The sequence below is a fragment of the Erinaceus europaeus genome, chromosome 14 (genome assembly GCF_950295315.1).
Source record: "Erinaceus europaeus chromosome 14, mEriEur2.1, whole genome shotgun sequence".
NCBI lineage: Eukaryota > Metazoa > Chordata > Mammalia > Eulipotyphla > Erinaceidae > Erinaceus > Erinaceus europaeus.
This window is the reverse complement of record NC_080175.1, coordinates 7,286,834-7,308,680: the sequence shown is the minus strand read 5'-3', so window position 1 is coordinate 7,308,680 and position 21,847 is coordinate 7,286,834. Positions and strand designations below refer to the sequence as shown.

At 46.5% G+C, this 21,847-nt stretch overlaps 1 protein-coding gene across 3 annotated transcripts in view; it reads left to right on the top strand.

Moving 5' to 3' along the window:
- WDR11 (WD repeat domain 11) overlaps positions 1–19,286 on the top strand; it is a 61,608-nt gene extending 42,322 nt beyond the window's left edge. For 2 of the 3 annotated variants that reach the window (XM_060171173.1, XM_060171174.1), the window contains 10 exons: positions 8,287–8,395; positions 10,319–10,381; positions 12,017–12,082; positions 12,895–13,057; positions 13,684–13,779; positions 14,329–14,494; positions 14,978–15,075; positions 15,761–15,906; positions 17,079–17,159; positions 18,351–19,286. In XM_060171173.1, the coding sequence (XP_060027156.1) occupies positions 8,287–8,395; positions 10,319–10,381; positions 12,017–12,082; positions 12,895–13,057; positions 13,684–13,779; positions 14,329–14,494; positions 14,978–15,075; positions 15,761–15,906; positions 17,079–17,159; positions 18,351–18,495 (1,133 nt within the window). In that variant the 3' untranslated portion in view covers positions 18,496–19,286. The remainder of the gene's footprint in view (positions 1–8,286; positions 8,396–10,318; positions 10,382–12,016; positions 12,083–12,894; positions 13,058–13,683; positions 13,780–14,328; positions 14,495–14,977; positions 15,076–15,760; positions 15,907–17,078; positions 17,160–18,350) is intronic. The other variant, XR_009544623.1, reaches the window with a different exon arrangement.
- Positions 19,287–21,847: the final 2,561 nt, after the last annotated feature.

Sequence of the window (21,847 nt, the reverse complement as noted above, 5' to 3'; positions counted from 1 at the left end):
TCTTCCTTGATTTCCTCTTTGACCCAGAAGTTGTTAAGAAGTGTACTGTTGAGCTTCCACATTTTGGCACTGTAACTAATCTTTTGTTGATTGTTAAGTGTTAGTTTAATTCCACTGTGGTCTGAGAAGATGCTTGGGATGATTTCAGTGCTCTTGAATAGGCTGATGCTGTCTTTGTGGCCTAACATATGGTCTATCCTTGAGAATGATCCATGTGGATTTGAGTAAAATGTGTATTCCAGTTTCTTGGGATGAATGACTCTGAAAATGTCCAATAGTTCTAGTTTATCTATCTCTTCATTTAGCTCCCTTATGTCTTTACTGATTTTCTTCCTGGATGATCTGTCAAGTTGAGATAGTGGGGTGTTGAAGTCCCCTACTATGATTGTGTTACTGTTAATATATTGCTGTAGCTCTTTCAGTAGAAGTTTGATGTATTTAGATGGCTTCTCATTGGGTGCATAGATATTAATAATTGTTAAGTCCTCTTGATTGACTGATCCTCTGAGCATTAAGTAGTGTCCATTCCTATCTTTTTTAATCTTATCTATTTTAAAGTCTATCATGTCAGATATGAGAATAGCTGTTCCTGCCCTTTTTTGTGGGCCATTGGCTTGAATGATAGTTTTCCATCCTTTCACTTTAAGTCTGTGTTTGTCTTGTTGCGTTAGGTGAGTTTCCTGTAGACAACATATTGTTGGATTGTGTTTTCTGATCCATCTTCCTACTCTGTGTCTTTTAATAGGTGAATTCAGGCCATTCACATTTATTGATATCAAAGATTGAAGATATTTTAACGCCATTCTTGTAGAGTTTTAGAGTGTTTTGATATATGTTCTATTTGTGGTGGTCTGGTTGTTTATAGGAAACCTTTCAGAACTTCTTTCAAGGCAGGCTTGGTGATGGTTGCTTCCTCCAACTGTTGCTTGTCTGAGAAGGTTTTGATGCTTCCATCTAGTCTGAATGACAATCTAGCAGGATATAGTATTCTTGGCTGAAAGCCTTTCTCATTGAGCACTCGATAGATATCTTGCCATTCTCTTCTGGCCTGTGGTGTTTGTATGGAGAAGTCTGCTGCTAATCTTATGGGTTTTCCTTTGTAGGTGACTCTTTGTTTTTCTCTTGCAGCCTTGAGGATCCTTTCTTTATCCTTATTCTTTTCCAATCTAAGTATGACATGTCTTGGTGTCTTTAGGTCTGGGTTAATTCTGTTTGGGATCCTCTGGGCTTCTTGAATCTTTATGTCTTTGGTGTTGTCTAGACTAGAGAAATTTTCAGCTATTATGGCCTGGAGAACGCTTTCTTCCTCCCCTTCTCTTTCTTCCTCTGGTAAGCCAATAATGCGTATATTGTTTCTTTTGAAGTCATCCCATAGGACTCTGTTGTTGTTTTCAGCATCTCTTAATCTCTTTTTGAGATCTCTTACTTCTTTTTTAGTTGTCTCTAATTCATCCTCAGTCTTGCTAATTCTGTCTTCAGCCTCATTGATTCTATTCTCTCTGCCCTCTACTGCTTTCTGGAGTTCATCTATTTTGTTGCCCTGCTCTGATACTGTTTTAGCTTGTTCAGCTAGTTGCCTTCTTAGCTCAGCAATTTCAGCTTTCAGCTCTCTAATAACCATGTGATTATTAGAATTTTCTTCCATATTCTCATTTGTTGTTCCTGCAGTTCTGATTACAATTTTTTCAAATTCTTTACTCACTCCTGTTATTATTTCCTTAGCTAATGTTTGGATGTTGAACTCGTTGTTTTGTGCTTCGCCCTCTGGAGGACTTTTAGCTGGACTCTTGTCCTGGTTCGAGTCTCCATTATTTTTTCTTGTTGTTTTAACCATTTTATATAAGTTAACAGTTTTGTCAATCCCTGAGTTGGAGTTCAGTGGTGTAAAAGCCTTTTTTTTTTTTTTCCCCTGTAGGCTATGGTAGCCTGAGGGCTTTTAAACTATCAATAGGCTTCTTGGCTTAATCAATGACTCCTGACCAAGAGATAAAGCAGGGTGTGGCAGAGATAGTCCAGTGGTTATGCAAAGAGACTTTCACAGCCCTTCAGCTATGCCACCGAGGTATAGGTCTTCTCCTGAGTTTCCCGGTTAGATCTCTGTGCCCTGGTGTCCCTCCCTGTTGCTGCTCCAGATTCTGAGGGTAGTAGCAATGGAGACTCAGAGTTGTACTTGGTGAGTCTCTGGGGAGTCCTTTCCTCCCTTCAGCTGTCCCCTTTTTGGTGGAGCAGACTGGAGGTGGTGTCTCCACTGACAAACTGTCGAACTGTTAGCAGTCACTTAATCTCTCCTTAGGCCCCTCTCTCCTCTCTGTCACCAGCCACGCGTGTTTGTACTCACGGGTGATTTACTGGGTTCCTGTGGTCATTCTAGTCCTGTCTTGTTTCGGTCCGGGTGGTCTCCTTTGGTATTCCTAGTTGATCCGGGAGAGGAGAGGAGAGGAGAGGAGAGAAGGTGATCTGCTGCTCGTAGCTCCGCCTCCGGAAGTCGAATTTCCATTTTTCCCAATTTTTTGCCCTTGTTGTTACTCCTGTTGTTGTTGCCCTTGATTTTTTATTTTTTTATTGTTGTAGTTATTGTTGTGATTGATGTCATCGTCGTTAGATAGGACAGGGAGAAATAGGGAGTGGAGGGGAAGACACAGAGGGGGAGAGAAAGACAGACACCTACAGACCTGCTTCACCGGGATCTTTCCGCTGGTCCTTGCTCTTCGCGCCACGTGCACTTAACCCGCTGCGCTACCGCCTAACTCCCAGGACACGGTTCTTACCCGTTCTTCTGCTTTGGCTGTTTTGAGGTGGTTCTTTACCCGAGTGAAAGCTAGTTTAATAAAACTCATTCAGCATGTGACTTTCAGAAAAGAACAGATTGTGAGTGCATCCATCAGTCAGTTGGAGAGGCAGCTTCTGTCTGGTGAAAGAGTGTTTATCCTTGAATGGCACCCTGGGGAGACAGAGCTGCTTGGATGCTAGTTTCAGCGCAGGAGGAGATCTGCTGCATTGAGGCTTCTCCAGGAACACCTGTGGTCCACACTCAGCCCTGTTTGCTCGGTAAACATTTGCAAGAGGCTTGTTTAGTCGTTTGCTGAGTTTCTGTAGAGAGAGCCCTCAGCTCTGCGAATCGACACACTCCGAGACACATAGCCATTGGAGAGCCTGGCCTTTTACTGTTTGCTTGTGCTTGGGGCTCTGCCACATTGCCCTTGATCCTGGCTGGACTGCCTTTACTTAATTTCCGTCTGTTTCTGTTGTTGGTTGTATTTGTTGGGCCACTGCCTCAGCTCTGCCCTTGAATTTGGGTAGCACCGTTTCTTATGTAATGGTGACTCCATCTGGGAAAGTCAGAAAATCTTCGCTGCATCCTCATATCTGTCCTGGATGCTTCCCGGCTCGGCAGAAAGCTGAGGACACCCCCCTCACCCACAAGGACAAGCTTTGTTATTAATTTTCAACCTGAAGCTGCTGAGGAAGTTGAGGGACCTGGAAGGATGATTCCTTTTCTAATTTATCTACTTATTCTAGTAGTGTGCAAATATAATCTGTGTGAATCTTTTCTTTCATTTTAACTGAAAAACTGAATCTAAAAGGCTCTAAAGCAAAGCTAACTTGTTCTTAAACTGACCGGAATGGAAGCCCATCTTTAACCGCTGTCTGCTAGTGTGCTTGACTCTAGCCGACAGCCAGATTTTAGTTTGACCATGTCTTCTCAAATTGTCTTTGAAAACAACAGCAAGTTCCTATCCAGTCTCTAGTAGTGCAGCCTCAGTCACAGTGGAACAATTTTATTTATTTGCAATGAGATTAAAAATAAAAAAGTCAGTCAAACTCAGGGGCACACGCCTGCAAGGCCTGGACTCTTATCACTGAGCCACCTCCCTGGCCCCATGAAAGGGGGGAACAATTACACAGTTATGGGGGAATACAGTAAAATTGCATGTATGTTTCACAAGTTAAATTTTAAACTCAGAATTACCATCTTTAAATGCTAAAGAATAAACGCTGGTGCTAGCGTAAGTAGGTGTTTTACAAAGATGTCAGGAATTTGGAAATTACCTTGGGCTTACCGTTGTGGGATATGACATTTTTTTAGCATATCCATATGGATAGATTTAACCTGTTGGGTTCACTTCTGTTTCAATAGCAATTAGGTAACATACCGTTTCACATTTTCCCTTTTCTCCCTCCCCTTCTCTTCCATTTGTCTTCACACTCTGCTCCCTTACAAATGTGGATCGGAACTCCAGTTTTGGAGTTGGTGGACGGACGCTTCACGCCTCCTGTCGAATGGGCTGTCGCTAGTCCAACAGCCCAAGTGTATGCGGCTTAAGAACAAACAGCCCAGTGTGGCATTCCCAAAGACTTCAGCTGTTGACATGCTCCCTCTCCAATTCTTTTGGACCACGGTGGAACACAACTACCTGTATACCTACCTCCTTTCCTTCCTTCCCTTCCTCCCCTCCTCCCCTCCTGCCCTCCTCCCCTCCTCCCCTCCTCCCCTCCTTCCTCCCTTTTTTTCTGTCTCTATCGGGGAGATTAATGGTTATAATTGGTGGTAAACTACAGCAGTAGGTCCATGTGTGGCATTGCTCAGTTTCCCACATCACACTCTTAAGCCCTCCTCCACGTCAGGCACCAGGACCTGAGCACTGCCCCACCCCAGAGTCCTCTGGTGCATCGTACCCGCATTGTTCTGGAGTGGGCACTAGGGAAGGGCTCTGAGGCCCAGTGTCGGTCGGCCCTGTCCCTTGCCTCCCAGCTGAACACAGTCACAGAACACATTGTCTGCCCGCAGGTGGTGAAGGAGCGATTTTTCTTCTGCTGTTTCTTCCTGCCTCTTCAGCTCCTGCTTTTCTGCATTGCAGTCATGCAGGCAGCTAACAGCCCGGGCATGCTTCTGATTAGCACCACAGGTGCCTGTGGCCTAGCCTGAGTAGAAAGTGTCTAAAAGAAGCGGCACTGATGCCTCTGCCTTCTCCTGCTAAGTGTGTAATATCCAGGCGCAAATGAGCTCTTCTCGGCAAGTTCCTCCAGCTGCGAGAGATGATCATCGATTCCTCTTTCATGGCTGCCTTGACCCCTGAGCGGAACACCACGCTTACATTTCAGGCTGTGAGGTCATGGAGCTCACTCTCAGTTTGCTGTGCTCATTAGGATGCTGTCAAAATACTTGCTTTGGGGAAATAAACACTTTTTTTACACTAAGGCATTTCCCTCAGACACAGTAGAATGTTCAACTCCTTCTATAAATACTCTGAAATTCTGTGTCCTGAGATCCTCTCGTGGCTTTTTATCTGTCCATCGATTAAGAAATAACCACATGCCATGGAACTTTCATCGACTCATTCTAAGATTCATTGAACCTGGGCCCTTCACTAATCGGTCAGGCAGGAGTATCTTTTGGCATAACTACTATGCTCTCTGTCTAGCCCCCAAATCAGTGTTTAGTGCCAATATTTTATTCCCTGACATTTACTAATTCCTTTATGATTTAATACCAACAACTACTAGCTGAAATTGAGTGGGGAAGACTTTTACACTGGAGAATAGGGGTTGCCCTCTATTTTTGGATAAATGTAAAATTACATCAACTGATGGGGGCGGTGGGCTGTTTTAATGGGTAGGTAGGGAAACCTCTTTCTCACCTGGTTCATTTCTGCCTTTATAACCCAAGTGTAAAATAAAAGATGAGGCTGACCAACTGTGAAATAAAATCCTTGTCTTTATAGTGTTTTAACGAAGATTTATTTCTTAATGGGAGAGAGAGAGAGGAAGAAGCAGTGAGAGAGGTGATCCAGAGTGCAGCTTGGTAATCAAACTTGGACCCCACATGAAGGTCTCAAGCTTGAGCACTGAGACACCTCTCCAGTCACTAAATGAGAAAATATTGTTGAACTCACATTAAAAAAAGAAAAAAGAAATCATAATGAAAATGAAATGTGCCCGACTTGGTACTGCAACGCATTAATGAGTCGTCCACACGAGGAACGATCTGCAAATGACAGAGAAGAAGAAAAAGTACAAGAATAGTACAAGTCAGAGTGCAGGGGCCCGGGCAGGGGCGCGGCACAGCGACTCTGCGAAAGACTTGACGGTGAAATCTCCAGCCAGGGAGTGAATCAGTACCATACGCCCTGTGCCGTTCACCCTGCTTCAGCGCTGTTCAAGTCAAAGCAGAGATACACTTATTCCGTCAAGATAAACCTGTGCCGAGAAGCCTTTCCCACCTGTCAGGTTAGCCTCAGAATAGTACGTCCCATGGGAAGCTGATTAAACCATACCCCCTTCTGCCGTTCCAGAACGGATGCTCATAGGAATCACCATTTCCCGACGTAGAAGAACCAAGGCTCCTTGGACACACAGCTTATGTATTTCAGCATTGAGCGTGGGAAAAGACAGTGAGACAGAGAGAAAAAAAAAAAGGCAAGATGAATCTAGGACGCGTCACGCTAGAAATTAAGGAAAGAACTGAGAAATCAATAAAAACCTGTCTTAAAGGTGCAGGAGCCAGCTCTGAACAGGCCAAAAACAAAAACAAAAAAAAAATCACTCGCAAACTAGTAGTCATCTTGATGTCTGTGCTTAATTAGAAAATAGAATAAAACACTGTAGCCCCGTCAAGCAAAGGGGTAGGAAGGAGACACAAGTGAATGGGAGATTGCCAGCTGGTAAGCGCCGGTGGGGTGACAGAATTGGGAAGCCACTAATTTGCCACCCGTGCTGTGACACCTGATTCAGACAAGGGTCACTAGCGCTGTCATACGTTTGAGGTCAAGGAAATCTTCCGTCTCTGGAGACCGCACTGACGACTTCCACAGCAGGCACCTCCGACCTCTCTTCTCAGGTGTGACACGGTGGGAAGAACCCAGCTTCCCCTTGGTGACGCTCTGGCTGCAAATGTTTACCCCGAGCTTGACCTTCAGAAAACAGACCAGTCAGAGTGGAGGACATCTTCTAGGAGAAATGATCAGGACCCGTCAGAAAAGAAAACTCATCAGACCAAAACAGACTTGAGAGGGCTGACTAGAGGAGAATGAACCGCAGACAGATGATCAGACATGATCAGACCCTGGATTGACTGAACAACCTCCTCCTCCTTCTCTCCTCTCTCTCTCTCTCTCTCTCTCTCTCATGAATACAGTTTGACCAACCTCTTCCTCCTTTTTCTCTTTTTTCTCTCTCTCTCTCTCTCACTCATGAATACAGTTGTCAGGGTACTAGAGTGATACCAAAACTTTGGAGTATAGACAGGGTTTTAAGTGATTTTTATTAAATCAGTATAAAAATTCTTGGGTGTGAAAAAGAAGTATTACATTCTGTTATTGAATACCACATATATTTTAGTTGTGATTTAATCCATACTTCACGGTGCTGTCCAACAGAAATAAAGTGTCAGCCACACACAGAAATTCACATTTCCCTGCACCTTAAAAAAGTGAAAGGAAACTTCAGATTAGTTTTAATAGGATTTTTTTAACCTTTATTTATTACTGGGTAGAGATAGAGAGAAATTGAGAGGGGAGGGGAAAATAGGGGAAAGAGAGAGACACCTGTAGACTTACTTCACCACTCGTGAAGCTTTCCCCCTGCAGGTGGGGACCAGGGCTTGAACCTGGGTCCTTGTGCACTGTAATTTGAGCACTTAACCAGGTGCGCTACCGCCTGCCCTCTCCTTTTTTTTTTAATTAGTACTAAGGCCTCGCATGTATGCAGTCTTATTGCTTACAACAGACTTCCCCCCCCCCCAGGGTTATCATTGGGGTTCAGTGCCAGCACCACAAATCCACTGCTCCTGGAGGCCATTTTTGGAGACAGCAAAGGAATTGACAGGGGAGGGGAGAGAGAAAGACAGACACCTGCAGACCTGCCTCACCACTTGTGAAGCAACCCCCCTGCAGGTGGGAAGCCGGGGGCTTGACCTGGGCTCCTTGTGTGGGACCTTGCGCTTGGTACTATGTGCACTTAACCAGGCATGCCACCACCTGGACTTCCAAAATTTTTTCCCCCCTCTTTCTGTTAAGTAGAATTGGTGTTGTATAACTTACAGAATGCTTACATTTTAAAAGGGGAAAGAAAGTCACACTAATCAGGTCTGAAGGTAGAAAACCTCTCCACTCTTGGACTGTATGTCTTGTCGTGAGTAGTGAGTCATTGAACACACTCTTTGAAGCCCCACCAGATTGATACATTGTCCTCTGCAGGCTTCTCTGCTGGCTGCCAGCAGTGAAAGCTCACTAGTACTAGGAAATTGTACTTCAGTTTCTTACAAAGCTTTTCCATGCCTCTGTCTAGAGCCTGTGTGGTGCCCTTATCTCCTCGTCCCCCGGGCCGCTCTGGCCTTGAAGGCTTTCTTACTGCACCAGCCTTGGAACGGACAATATTCTCTGGATATTTCTCACGTGTAAGTATCGTCCCTTTTTGCTTGCCCTTTTGGATTCAAAAACAGTGGAACTTCGAACCAAGCTGAGGCAGAGAAGACAGACAGGCTGCCAGAGAGGCTGCTGGCCGTCCGTCTCCGCTGCCAGGTGAGAGTGCGTGCGGAGTGGTGGTGACATCCGTCTGGCTGGCTGACTGTCTTACAGTCTGAGCATGGGCCGTAGAGCGGTTAGTGTGAAGAGGACTTAGTGAAGCCCAGGTGGGATATGGGACCAAGATTAATTCTTTTTTTTTTTTTTAATTTTTTAAAAATATTTATTTTCCCTTTTGTTGCCCTTGTTGTTTTTTTATTGTTGTTGTAGTTATTATTGTTATTGATGTTGTGTTTGTTAGGACAGAGAGAAATGGAGAGAGGAGGGGAAGACAGAGGGGGAGAGGGAAAGACGGGGAGAGGGGAAGACAGACAGACACCTGCAGACCTGCTTCACTGCCTATGAAGAAGGGACTTCCCTGCAGGTGGGGAGCCGGGGGCTCGAACCTGAATCCTTATGCTGGTCCTTGCGCTTTGCGCCTTGTGCGCTTAACCTACTGCACTACCGCCTGACTCCCAGGCTTAATTCTTTTAAAGAACTGCATGAATAGATCGATTGGGGAGAGAGGTGTGGAGGTGGGCATTTAGATTTTATTCATCTCAATGATTATCTCATTACCCAGGGGAAAAAAAATTCTTCATAGAAACACGTGTTGTTGCTGGGGCTTCTGCACTGTGAAGCTGCTTTAGAGAGAGCAGGAAGACAGAGAGGAAAAGTTAGCACCACGCCAAAGCTCCCACCATTGTTGTGGGGAGGCTGTGTCAGACTTGGGCTCTGCGCCTGACCACGTGGGTGGGCTAGCCAGGTTGGTTCCATCGCCGACCTTCCCAGAAACGTGCAAGCGGCTACTGGTTTAACCCCTCGAGACTGTGACGAGACTGCTGCCGGTGGAGTGCATGGCTAGTCCGCAGGTCAGGGGATTGGCAGTGGGCAGTGAGGCCACTTGTACTTTGCAGAGTATTTTCAGCTGACATTTCATTTCTCCAAGAGGCGACTGACTACCAAGAAAAATGAGAAAAATGAAGGCCCTTGTGCAGAGCAGAGTGGAGAGGCCTCTGGTTCTTGCTAATGGGATTGCTTTAGGCATGTGTGTTTCTTTTATTTTTTTAATTTATTTTTAAATTCTTTTTTATTATCTTTATTAATTAGATAAAGATATCCAGAAATCAAGAGGGAAGGGGGTGATAGGGATAGAGACAGAGAGACACCTGTAACAATGCTTCACCACTTGCAAAGCGTTCCCCCTGCAGGTGAGGACTGGGGGCTCAGACCTGGGTCCTTGTGCATTGTAGCATGTGTTCTCAGCCAGGTGCACCACCACCTGGCCCCTGGCATGTGTGTTTCAATGAGCATGAATCTCAGTGTGAGAATTTTGACAATACAGTCACATGTCTTCTTGAGCACCAGAGTTTTCTTGACTCGTGCTATGTTTTGACTAGATATGATAAAAAAAAATATTTAAAATAATTGGTAGGTTTCCTAGTACAGTGTTGCTATATTGGTCAATAATCTGACTTTTAAAATCACAAAGGCTTTGTTTGCATAATGACACATCTGTGAGTGTGTGTGTGTATGAGTGTGTATGTGAGTGTGTGTGTGTGTGTGTGTGTATGTGACTGTATGTGTGTATGTGTGTGTGAGTGTGTATGTGAGTGTGTGAGTGAGTGTGTGTGTGTATGTATGTGAGTGTGTGTGTATGTGTGTGAATGTGTGTGAGTGTGTATGTGACTGTATGTGAGTGTGTGTGTATGTGAGTGTGTGTGAGTATGTGAGTGTGTGTGTATGTGAGTGTGTGTGTGGGTACAGGTAGTTGTACCTGAAGACGTAGAAATCATTCAAAAATCTTTTCTTTGCAGTGATTATCCAGAAAATGAAGAAATCAAGAATCTCCTTCAAGAACAGCTGAATTCATTGTCTAAGTAAGTAAGCACCCCAAGTATGTTTGCAAATTGCTAGTGGCCCAAAGAAAGACCATTTTCTTCTCACCGAAGTGTATCCTGTAGAAGCTTTGTGCCATAGAAGTCATTCAGTAGTTACAGTGACGGAGTGTCTGTCTTCCACAAGCTCATAAAGAGACTGTTCCCGTCAGCCCAGGACAGGAGCCTGTGGTGTGAGTGTCTGTAGCTCAGTCCCCTCCTCCTCCACAGACGCCCTGGGGAGCCTCACCTCAGAGGCTTCTTCGTCAACCTCCCATTTTCGAAAATAAGTTCTCCACATCAAGTGCTGGACATGCACAATTTCAGCTAAGCCATTAATATACTCCCGGGATTCGGGTGGTCGTGCAGCTTAAGGGTTAAGCGCAGTTGGCACAAAGCACAAGGACCGGCAGGAGGATCCTGGTTTGAGCCTCCGGCTCCCCACCTGCAGGGAAGTCAGTCGCTTCACAAGTGGTGAAGCAGGTCTGCAGGTGTCTTATCTTTCTCTCCCCTTCTCTATCTTCCCCACCTCTCTCCTTTTCTCTCTGTTCCATCTAAAAACAATGACATCAGTAACGATAATAACTACAAGAACAAGGGCAACAAAAAGGAAATAAATTAATAAATATTAAAAATAAATCTTAAAAAGAAGTAATAAAAAAAGGAAAAAAAAAAAAGAAATGAATAAACGCCCTAGGGCCAATAGCATCTAGAAGCTTGTACTGGGTACTATTGAGAAGGAAGTCAAAATAAACAAATTGATCCATAAGGAGCCCATCTTTTTACAGCTTAATTATATTTTCACAAACTAACAATTATAATAGGATATCTTATTCCAGTCAAATTCAGATAATTACTATATCATTTTCTCTAAATGAACAACAGTAATTTAAAATCATCATTCACTCCTCAATGTTGTTTGACTGTTTTAGAGATCAGATTTCTTTTTCCCCTACCGTGGCTTCTCTGGGACTTGGCACCTGTACAGCCCCCCCCCCCCCCACTCCCGGCGGAGGACTCTCATTTTTACCCTTTTCCAAACAGAAGATGAGAGACAGAGAGAGGGGAAAACAGCACAGAGCCTCTCGACCACTCATGAGACTCGTTCTTTGCATGGTGCTCCCGAGTGGTGGCTGGGGGCTCGAACCCAGGCCCTTGCATATGATAAAATGTGCTCCCCCTGAATGAACACCCTGTAAATCAGTTTGTAGACTCCATTTCTAAACATTTTATCTTGACAACAATTTTAAAAAAACGGAATTCATCTTCTCTAAAGTATGTTCCTGATGATTATCGAACTCCTTTTATCAACAGTGACACTCTGGCTTCTCTAGGTAGGCAGCTTGTTCAGACATTTTTGTTTTTAATGTGAACTTAACTGCTGTAATGTGTTCACCTGGCCCAAAGTCCCACAGCTCCTGGGGAGCTTTCTGGGTACTCCTTGTCTGAGCCTCGTCATGCCCTCAGCCCCATTAAGCTCTCGTAGTTTCAGGGTGATGGCACAGTGAGCTCTTTCCTAAGTCCTACCATGCTCATTAAGTAGGTTTTTCCATCACAGAGGTTTCTCGATTTGCCTCCTTGCTTTATTGTTTGATTAAAAGCCATTGCTTTTGCTTTTTTGCACATTCCTGCCTACAGTGACATGAAGAGGCTCTTGCTTGACCCAGAATTCTCCCTCCTACAGAGATGCCTGCTTGTTTCAAGGTAAAGCTGTCTGAAGTGTTCTGGGTAAGAAAGTGGCAGAACTCCGGCCCACCTTCTCTCTTTATTCAGGGCTTGTAGTTAAGAGAAAGCTCTCTTCGACTTGGGAACATCTAAAGTTTATCCTTTAGATTTGACTTAAGATTAATTTGAAAGTAGTAATACTTAAGGGAATAAATTACATTTTTAGACATGAGATCTAGTCCTTTATTGAAGAGGTTGCTTCGTACATATAAATTTTATATGTATTTTTAAATGTTAGCTGTCAAGGGGCCTGTCTTTAAATGTGCCAGTGAGTCATATTCAAAAACAATAACCTGTCTTTGTACCCTAAGAAATGCCATTTAAAAATCACAAGGCCTTCCCCTTCACTTTCCAGAGAAGAAATGGCTTTCACTTTCCAGAGAAGAAATGGCAAAATATTTCCACACCTTATTTAGCTCACCATCCCAGAGACACTTTCTCCCCTAAAGTGTGGTGATGGTCCCTTTTTTGAAAGGTGTGCTGAGGGCAAAGCAGGTGAATCATGCCCCGGGCAGCAAAGCCAGGGTGTAGCTTTCAACACAGAGCGGAGAGGGGAGGGCTCCCCCTCTCCCTGCCATCAGTCCTAGGTGCGGCTGTTTGGGACCCGGTCACAGGGCTGGGGAACTTGCCACTTCCGCTCTTCCGTCTTGCCCAGAACGTGTCAGTGTCCCCAGTGGGTGGGTCTTTGACGTGAGAGAACTGTGCATCCAGCTCTCAGGTCAGCCTGAGGACCACTGTCCAGCCCCCCAGGGTGCAGTGAGTTCACTGGAAACTGGTCTCACCTCCCTCAGGCTTTATGGCGACGAGTCAGAGCTGCACTTCTGGACGGTGGCCGCCCACTACCTGCACAGCCTGTCCCAGGAACAGGCGTCTAAAGAAACGGCTCCTCGCGACAAAGTGAACAACCCCCTGGACATCTGTTACGACGTGCTCTGTGAAAACGCCTATTTTCAGGTATGATAGTCCACGGACCAAAACCTTAAAACGGGCATTGTGATCACTTTCATTTCTGAAGTGTCTTAAAGTTGGGAAACTTTAAGTTAAGGTCTCCATAACAGAAATAAAGCCTTTGCATGTACACATTGAAATAAAAACAAAACTAACTCTGGACTGGAAAAGCTCATAAATATTATTCTTTTTTTGAACACATAAGACGTTTCTTCTTGCCACTCTGTCTTAAAATATTTTGTCTAGGTTTACTCCAATGTTCCTATAGATTACAAATACTTCAGTTGCTTTGAACAAACTGTTCTTTCTATAAAGAGGTAACTTGATAACTTTTTTTTTAACCTCCAGTGCAGTATTTTTGTGTGCGTACATTTATTCACCCAGTTCCATGTAAATTCCCATAAGCAGTAGACTTTGTAATTCTGTAAAGTTGATTTTGGTGGATCATCAGAAGTCAGAGTAATGTTAATGAGAGTAATGTTAATGAGAGTAATGTTAATGAGAGTAATGTTAATGAGAGTAATGTTAATGAGAGTAATGTTAATGAGAGTAATGTTAATGAGAGTAATGCTTAAAATGTAAATAATTCAGAAGTCCTATGACTCGGCCTCTTTGTTTCTCTCTTGCTCTAGAAATTCCAGCTGGAAAGGGTTAATCTACAAGAAGTAAAGCGATCGACTTACGACCATACAAGAAAGTGTACAGACCAGCTGCTTCTTTTGGGTCAAGTATGCCACTTTGTGTACTTTTTTCCTGTTTTAGGGAGTTGCTGCTAGACTAGTGTTTCACAGCATCTCATAGTACGTATATACGTACAAGTACACACGTATGTACAAGTACACACGCACACACACACACACACACACACACACACATCACTCACAGTGTTTCCCTGAGAATGTAAGTTTAGACTGTCCCTTAAAGTACCTTAAAGTGAACCGTGTGAGAAAACAAACAAACAAACAAAAACTTGGCTAGCCAACTTGTAATCTTGGCCTCCATGTGTCAGGTGTGACCTACCTACAGCCTAACTGGTTGTAAAATAAACAGGCCCTTGATCACCTGCAGAAAGCCGAGCCTTGATTTTGTGTTCCTTCCAAAGAAGCAGTGCAGTTCTTTTATGTCGTTTTGGTGTATCCAAACAAAGTGTTCACAGGTAAAATTTGAAAACAAAAGTCTTGTGTAAGTTACTAACTTCACTGTTCCAAATTAGAACTTTATAGGCTGTGCAGGAGGAGAATGGCCTGATAGTCAGAAGGACTGTTTTCTCTCATCAGACAGACAGAGCTGTGCAGTTACTGCTGGAAACAAGCGCAGACAACCAGCATTATTACTGCGACTCACTGAAAGCCTGCTTGGTCACGACCGTCACCTCCTCGGGCCCCTCCCAGAGCACCATCAAGTTGGTGGCAACTAACATGATCGCCAACGGCAAGTTGGCAGGTAAGCCACGCTCCGTGGGTGTGTCTGTCAGTAGACCCGTACCTAGCAAAGTCTCTGGCTACAAGGACAGGCCTTTTTCCCACGTTGGAGAAAAACTAGAGGGCTTTGGCTAACGGTTTACAAAACTGACCGTGCCGTCTGCTCATGCGAACCAGAAGACTACTTACGAGTGAGAGGGGCACCACTAACCATTTTCAAGAAAGAAGCCATTTGTGGGGCAAACCTGGGCAGACTCAGGTGGTAGAAACCAGTGAGTCAACTGTTCAACCTGCTTATTTTTGGAGTCGTGTGTATTTCGCCCCTGGTGACTGAGTATCACAGTGTAAGACTCTTCACATTTTAAAATTTCAGTTGATCTGTAGTAGCAGTGATACAATGTCTAAGACGAGGTGAAGGCAGATGGTGACTGCTTCCTAATGACTTGGCAGAGAGAGAGCGAGAGAGCGCCTGGTTGCCGACTGGGGCCGACATTATGTCTTGCAGAGGGCGTCCAGCTGCTCTGCCTGATAGACAAAGCCGCGGATGCCTGTCGCTACCTGCAGACGTACGGCGAGTGGAACCGAGCAGCGTGGCTTGCGAAAGTAGGTGACGGCAGTAGGGGCCTGGCAGACCTCAGACAGAAAGCTCAGCCTGGAGCCGCTGACTCAGTATCGAGATTAAACTGCTTCGCAAATATTCACTTGCAACTCAGCCTCTTCCTTTCTTTCCTTCCTTCCTTCCTTCCTTCCTTCCTTCCTTCCTTCTTTCTTTCTTTCTGTCTTTCTTTCTTATTGGATAGAGACAGAAATTGGGGGGGGTGGGACAATAAATAGGGAAAGAGACAGATATCTGCAGCCCTCATGAAACTTTCAGCCTGCTGGGGTGGGGAACCAGGGGCTTGAACCTGGGTCCTTATGCATGGTAACGTGCGTGCTTAACCAGGTGTGCCACTGCCTGGTCCCAGTCTCTAAGAGTAAAGATTACATTTTTTGTTAAAAAAAAAAAAAATGAAAAATGGAGGTTGCATTGGCAGCGACGAGGTGAAAACAGCTGTGTCCTCTCTGCTGGGCTGTGAGCCCAGACTGGCCCAGCGGGGTCGCCTGGCCCATGGGCCCTGCAGGCTTGGGTCCTGCTCATCCCATCATGGCGAGGGAAGGGCAGTGCCAGGACCATGCGCCAGTGAATCGGGGCCTAGTGCCTGTCTCGCAGGGACAGCCCTCTCTGGACTATATTTTTCGTTATCCACTGCGGGATGTCTCTGTTTTTAACTGGACTGTCTTTCCTCAGGTTCGTCTAAACTCTGAAGAGTGTGCTGATGTCTTAAAGCGCTGGGTGGACCACCTCTGCTCCCCACAAGTCAACCACAAGTCAAAGGCTCTCCTGGTCCTCCTCTCCCTGGGCTGCTTCATCAACGTGGCTGAGACGCTGCACAGGTACCCCAAGTGTGACCGCCTCACAGGTCCCCCAAGTGTGACCGCCTCACAGATCCCCCAAGTGTGACCGCCTCACAGATCCCCCAAGTGTGACCGCCTCACAGATCCCCCACGTGTGACCACCTCACAGGTCCCCCAAGTGTGACCGCCTCACAGGTCCCCCACGTGTGACCGCCTCACAGGTCCCCCACGTGTGACCGCCTCACAGGTCCCCCACGTGTGACTGCCTCACGGGTCCCCCAGATGTCACTGCCTGACATCCTTCGATTAACCAGTCATGTTTCCTTCAGGCTCTGCTGAGTGGGCAGTGGTTCTCCATGTGTGGAGTGAAAGGAAGTTTTTAGGCTCATTTAAAGAAGAAACTAAGGGTTTATTCTCCCTTCTTTCTCGAAGCTATAGTATTATTCCCACCCGTATGGGAGCCAAACCTTAAAAAGATTCTGAAGTCTTCAGAGAATCAGGGACGTCTCAGTGCTAAGGGTGCTAGACTGAGGCAAGGTGGCAGCCGATGGCTTGTCAGACCTGCTGCACAGGAACTGCAGAGAGACGCCCAGGGTACATGGCCTGTCTCAGGAGACGTCTGAGTGTTTCAGCTATTTCACAGTATTTAAGTGTCGATTAAAAAAGAGAGAGAGAGAGAGAAAAAGAGCTCAGGGTTGGGGACATGAATATTCCCCTCCTTTCCCCGCCCTCCCTTCTCCTTAGATGCCTGCTCTGTAATGCAGCTAGTTCTTGGGTTTCCGGGTCGATGTGTACTGGTCTTCACATAGAAGTAGCTTTGCGGGGGCCAGGCGGTAGCGCAGCGGGTTAAGCGCACATGACACAAAGCGCAAGGACCCGCATAAGGATCCCGGTTTGAGCCCCCGGCTCCCCACCTGCAGGAGGGTCACTTTGAGGGCAGTGAAGCAGGTCTGCAGGGGTCTTTCGTTCTCTCCCTCTCTCTGTCCTCCCTCCTTCGAATTTTCTCTGTCCTATCCAACAACAGTGACAGCAATAACAGCAGTAATAATAACAAGGGCAACCAAAGGGAATGAATAATGGCCTCCAGGAGCAGTGGATTTGAGTGTAGGCACCGAGCCCCAGCAATAACTCTGAAGGGGAAAAAAATAGCCTTGTATGGAAACTGGCCTCAGTGCCTTAGGTGCCTGATCTCCCTCTGTCCTGTCGAGCAGCATGAGGTACTTCGACAGAGCCGCCTTGTTCTTGGAAGCGTGTCTCCAGTATGGTGCCATCGAAGTCGGCAGAGACACAGATATCCTTTCAGGGGCGGCTGTGCCTGGGCGAGCAAATGGCAAAAGTGGCCTTATTTCTTCTGTGGGGGGAAACGAAATCCAGTGTCTTCCTGTTCCTTGTCCGGTAGTTGTGCATAGGTGGGTTTCTGAGTTTCTCTTTGTTGTGATGCCTGGGCAGGAAATAGATGCAGAAATTTTCTTTCTGATTCACCACAGCCAGGAAAAGGGGAGGAAGAAGAGGGCAGGAACCAGATCCCAGGTGTTGGTAGCACTTGCTCAGCTCCAGTCCCTGGAACGGGCTTTGGAGCAAACGGGGAACAATCAGGAGCCCTGGATTTGCAATATTTCATGGGAAGTAAAGAAATGATGTAGGAAAGCCTGCTAATAATTTAGGAAAGCCTGCTAATTTGAGGTAGTGTTGCTTCAAGACTTAGCTCCAGGGAATAAATTTCCATATCCCAATACAGGCCTTATTAGGGAAGCGTAGACTGTGACAAATAAAAGGAAGCCTCTCACTATTAACTGTGGTGATGAACCAATGTGATTCGAGGAACAGCCCTTGAAAGAGAAATGTAATGCAAGCCGGTCACGGGGCCCATTCGAGCTTGGGAACAGTTGCCTTCTGTAGATGTATTTGAGAAACAGTTGTTCGTCTGAACAAAAGGGGCTTAAGGGTCGAGCTCGTAGCTCCTCTGTTTGCAGTTTTCATTACATGTAGGGGGGGAAAAAGTCATTCCTAGGCGTGAGATATTTGACGTGTGTTTTTTTTTAAAGAGAAAATGAAACTTGAACTCACTCAGAACCTCGTATCTACTTACTATTAAAGTTGGTTCCCATCCTGAGGAGCCATTTCGAATATCAGAGCAGAACTTTCTTACCACCCCAAGCCAGGCACTTGCTTAAGGACGGGCTTTGCAAATAGAGCCCCCCCCCCCCCCAGACTTTCACGTGGCATACGCGTGTCTCTTCTGGCATCTCACCTTTCCTCTTAGCCGGGCTTCTGCAGGTCGAGAAATGGAGGGAGCTTTGGGGCCAGCTCGTGGGAAGGGCAGCAACTCTCCAGACTGACCGCTTCCTTAGGAAAGACGTGTCCACCTGTCCCCTTCCCGTGAGCTGGCGCAGAGCCTGCCTTCTCCGCCCGAAAGAGACCGGGGGTGGGGCTTGTCGTCATCACCATCGCCTCGGCCTGCTTTTCCTTGACGGGGATTCACAGAAACTCATCGCTGCTATTTACGCAGACTACGCCCGGAGTTTGAAGAGCCTCGGCTTTAAGCAGGGCGCCGTTCTTTTTGCTGCAAAAGCTGGAGCGGCGGGCAGAGACTTACTCAGCGAGCTGGACTCCTCCAGGCACGAATGACGGCAAATCGGAGCCAGCGCCTCTGACCTCGCAGCCCCGGTGGGCTGGAGTGTCGGTCTGACCGTGGTGGTCCAGGTCACAGTGCTGACCATGAGGGTGCTGTCCCTTCTTGGGTCCTCTGGATGTCCTCTGCCCAGCCGGGGAGGGGCATTGAGGTGAGAAGCAACTTCTGCACCAGAAAAAAAAAACGTGAACGCTTCAGATTTTTGAAAGCATCCGACATTTTGTGCTTTTCGGAGGAAGAACATGAAAGAGATCGCAGAAGTACTTTTAATTTTTGTTTTAAACCTTCAGGTCGAGAGACCGAGTTGTTTTCCTCGCTGACTAGATTTTAATTGAGGAGTCGGTGGTAAGTTCCCGAGACTGTCCTCCCTGATGTCCCATTCTGTGTTTGCGTGGAGCTGTGCAGAATATAAACAGGCAGAGTTGGGAGTCAAGATGATCGGCCAACTCTGTTTTTGCCTTTTCCTCTTGAGACCAAACAGCCCAGTCGTTGTGTCACAGGTTTAACCAGTTGCTAAGTTTTGTAATTTCAGTCTCATCAGCTCTGTGGGGAAATTTTGAGCTGTTTTGTTCCAGTGTGCGGGGGGTCTTTGATACCTGGAATTTTCACTTCCCTAAGGTGTTAGTGAGCGGCACTTGGGAATCCCTCTCTGCGCATTCAGTGACCAACTTCATGTTCTCCTGACAACTGTTGTATGTGAGATATAGCCAGTATAAACTGTCATCACGAACATAAGTGTTCAGGACTTAACAGAAATGAAGAATAATAAAAGAAAACTCCAGCCAGACATCAGCTTCTGTGTCTTATGTGCCTGAGACCAGGGGCCGTGGGGCCAGCCCAGCTGCTGCTTCTCCAGAGTCCAAACTGGGGTGTTGGGGGTTCCCACTCACTACTCAAGCCAGGGTCACATAGGTGACGTAGCAGGTGCCTTCCCTGGTGAGCTGTCTCACCAGCCCCTGGCCTGGGCTCTTTTCCCATCTCCAGCTGACTCAGATGGCTGCCACGGCCCTTGACAGGAAGCTGAAAAGCTGGGTCTGTGTGAGGTCCTCCTACAAGTCTGCCTCAAACAAAATGCCAGGCCCCGCTCTCCCCGTCGACCTGCGAGTGGATGGGTCTCCTCGAGGCCGCCTGAACTCTGGAATCAGGAAGCAGGGGGGTGGCAGTGACTGCAGGGCAGTGGCCCTGCCCTTTGCGGCCAAGCCTGGGTGAGGGTGGAGGCCAGGCCAGAAGGTGGGTAGTACTTTGGGGCCGGGGGGTCAGGCAGATAGACCCCTGTCCACTGTTTCTTCCTGGCAGCTCAGGAAAACTCACTTCCTGCGTTGCTATTGATTTTGTTGTTGTTGTTGTTATCTTTATTTTATTTATTGGCTAGAGACAGAGAGAAATTGAGAGGGAAGGGGAGGGAGAGAGGGAGAGAGACAGACACGTGCAACACTGCTTTACCATTTGCAAAGCTTCCCCCTTGCAGGTAAAGACTGGGGACTCGATCCTGGGTCCTTGTGCATTGAAACGTGCACTCAACCAGCTGCGCCACAACCCAGCTCCTCTGCTAATTTTTTAATGTCTGTTTTTCAAAATTTATTTTTAGTGATTTAATAAAATTTAATTTTAGTGATTTAATAAAATTTATTTTTAGTGATTTAATAGTGATTTTAGTGATTTACAAAATCGCATGTCAAAAGGGGTATAATACCACACCAGTCCCACCACCAGAGTTCTGAGTCCTCAGCCCCCCACTGCAAACCACAGTGGTTCTCCCAAGGTTGCAGACATGGGTTCACTGTCATCTCTACACCTGTCTGTCTACATCTGTACATAACTGCCCCCTTTGCTTCCAGGTCCAGCCCTTTCTTCCCCTCCAAACCACTCGACTCTTATTACTACATCCCAGTGTCCCTCCCCTTTTCCTCCTCTCTGCACGGGTCCTCATGGAGCTGGAGTTCAGAGCCCTCATATCCTCTTCCTCCTATCACTGCTCCCCCACTGGGAGTCTGGATCAAAATTATTTTGGGGGAGCAGAAGGTAGGAGCAGAAGGTAGGAGTAATTGCTTCTTCACTGGACATGGATATTGACAGATCAGTCCATCCCCCCGGCCTGTCTCTGTCTTTCCCTAGTGGGATCCCGTGTGGAGGAGCCAGCGAGTGGGATGGAGGCTCTGAGTGCGTAGTAGACAGCCCAGAGGCTCACGGGGAGCTGGCATGCAGGTAAGCTCGCACGGATCAATAACAGTATCAGTAACAACAGCAACTGGCCGAGCCTGAGACATGACCAACAGTGGGAAGCAAGCAACAAGACATACGGAGCAGAAAGAAAATGGTAATCTTAAAATAGAGATGGCTGTGCAAGGAGTGGTGGGCACACGGACTTATCTCTTATTCTCTCGATATTTGAAGATTTCTCTAAAAGACAAACGCAAAATGACAGTCAAAGCAAGCAAAAAAAAAAGAAAGAAGAAGATTCATCACCGGTAGACATGTACTAGAAGTGCTGGCAAAGAGTGCCCAGGCAGAAGGGAAATGACCCCAGGGGTGCAGAAAGGACCGGGCACCAATGGGGACAGGTGGCAGTGTGCCTACCCACTGGGTGACATAGCAGTGACTGTATCTTGAAGGGAGAGAGAGAGAGTAGGTCGCTGGGCCCTTGGACATAAGAGCAGTTTAACGCCTCTAGGTCTCTTTCTCATTTAGACCAAGGAGAGAGAGAGAGCACACAGTGCCTGAGTCGTGCAGGGCAAGGTACATACCCTACTTACACGCTGTCTCTCTAGCCGTAGAAACAGAACTTAAATACAGAAGAAGACACACTGCATTAGTGCCCAAAGGTGTTTTTCACTGTCCAGAGAAAGTGAATTATGTAGGAGTTGGGTGGTAAGTCAGGATGAATGATAAGTCCCCTCGATAATGATGAATTGAACTAACAGTCCAGCGGTAGCGCACCTGGTTGAGTGCATATGTTACAATGCACAAGGACCCGGGTTCAAGCCCCTGGCCTCCACCTGCAGGAGGTGAAGCAGTGTGGCAGGTGTCTGTCTTGTCTCTTCAATCTCCCTCTTCCTCTTGATTTCTGGCCGTCTCCAGTAAATAAAGCTAAGAAAAAAATAGTGACAACATGACTTTTTTTTTGGCCTCTAGGGTTATGGCTGGGCCTTGGCACCTGTGCTATGAATCCACTGCTTCTGGAGGCCATTTTCCCCATTTTTGTTGCCTTATTATTATTGATGTTGCTGCTGTTGGATAGGACAGAGAGAAATGGACAGAGGGGGAGAGAAAGAAAGACACCTGCAGACCTGTTTCACCGTCCGTGAAGCGACTCCCCTGCAGGTGGGGATCCTTAACGCAGGTCCTTGC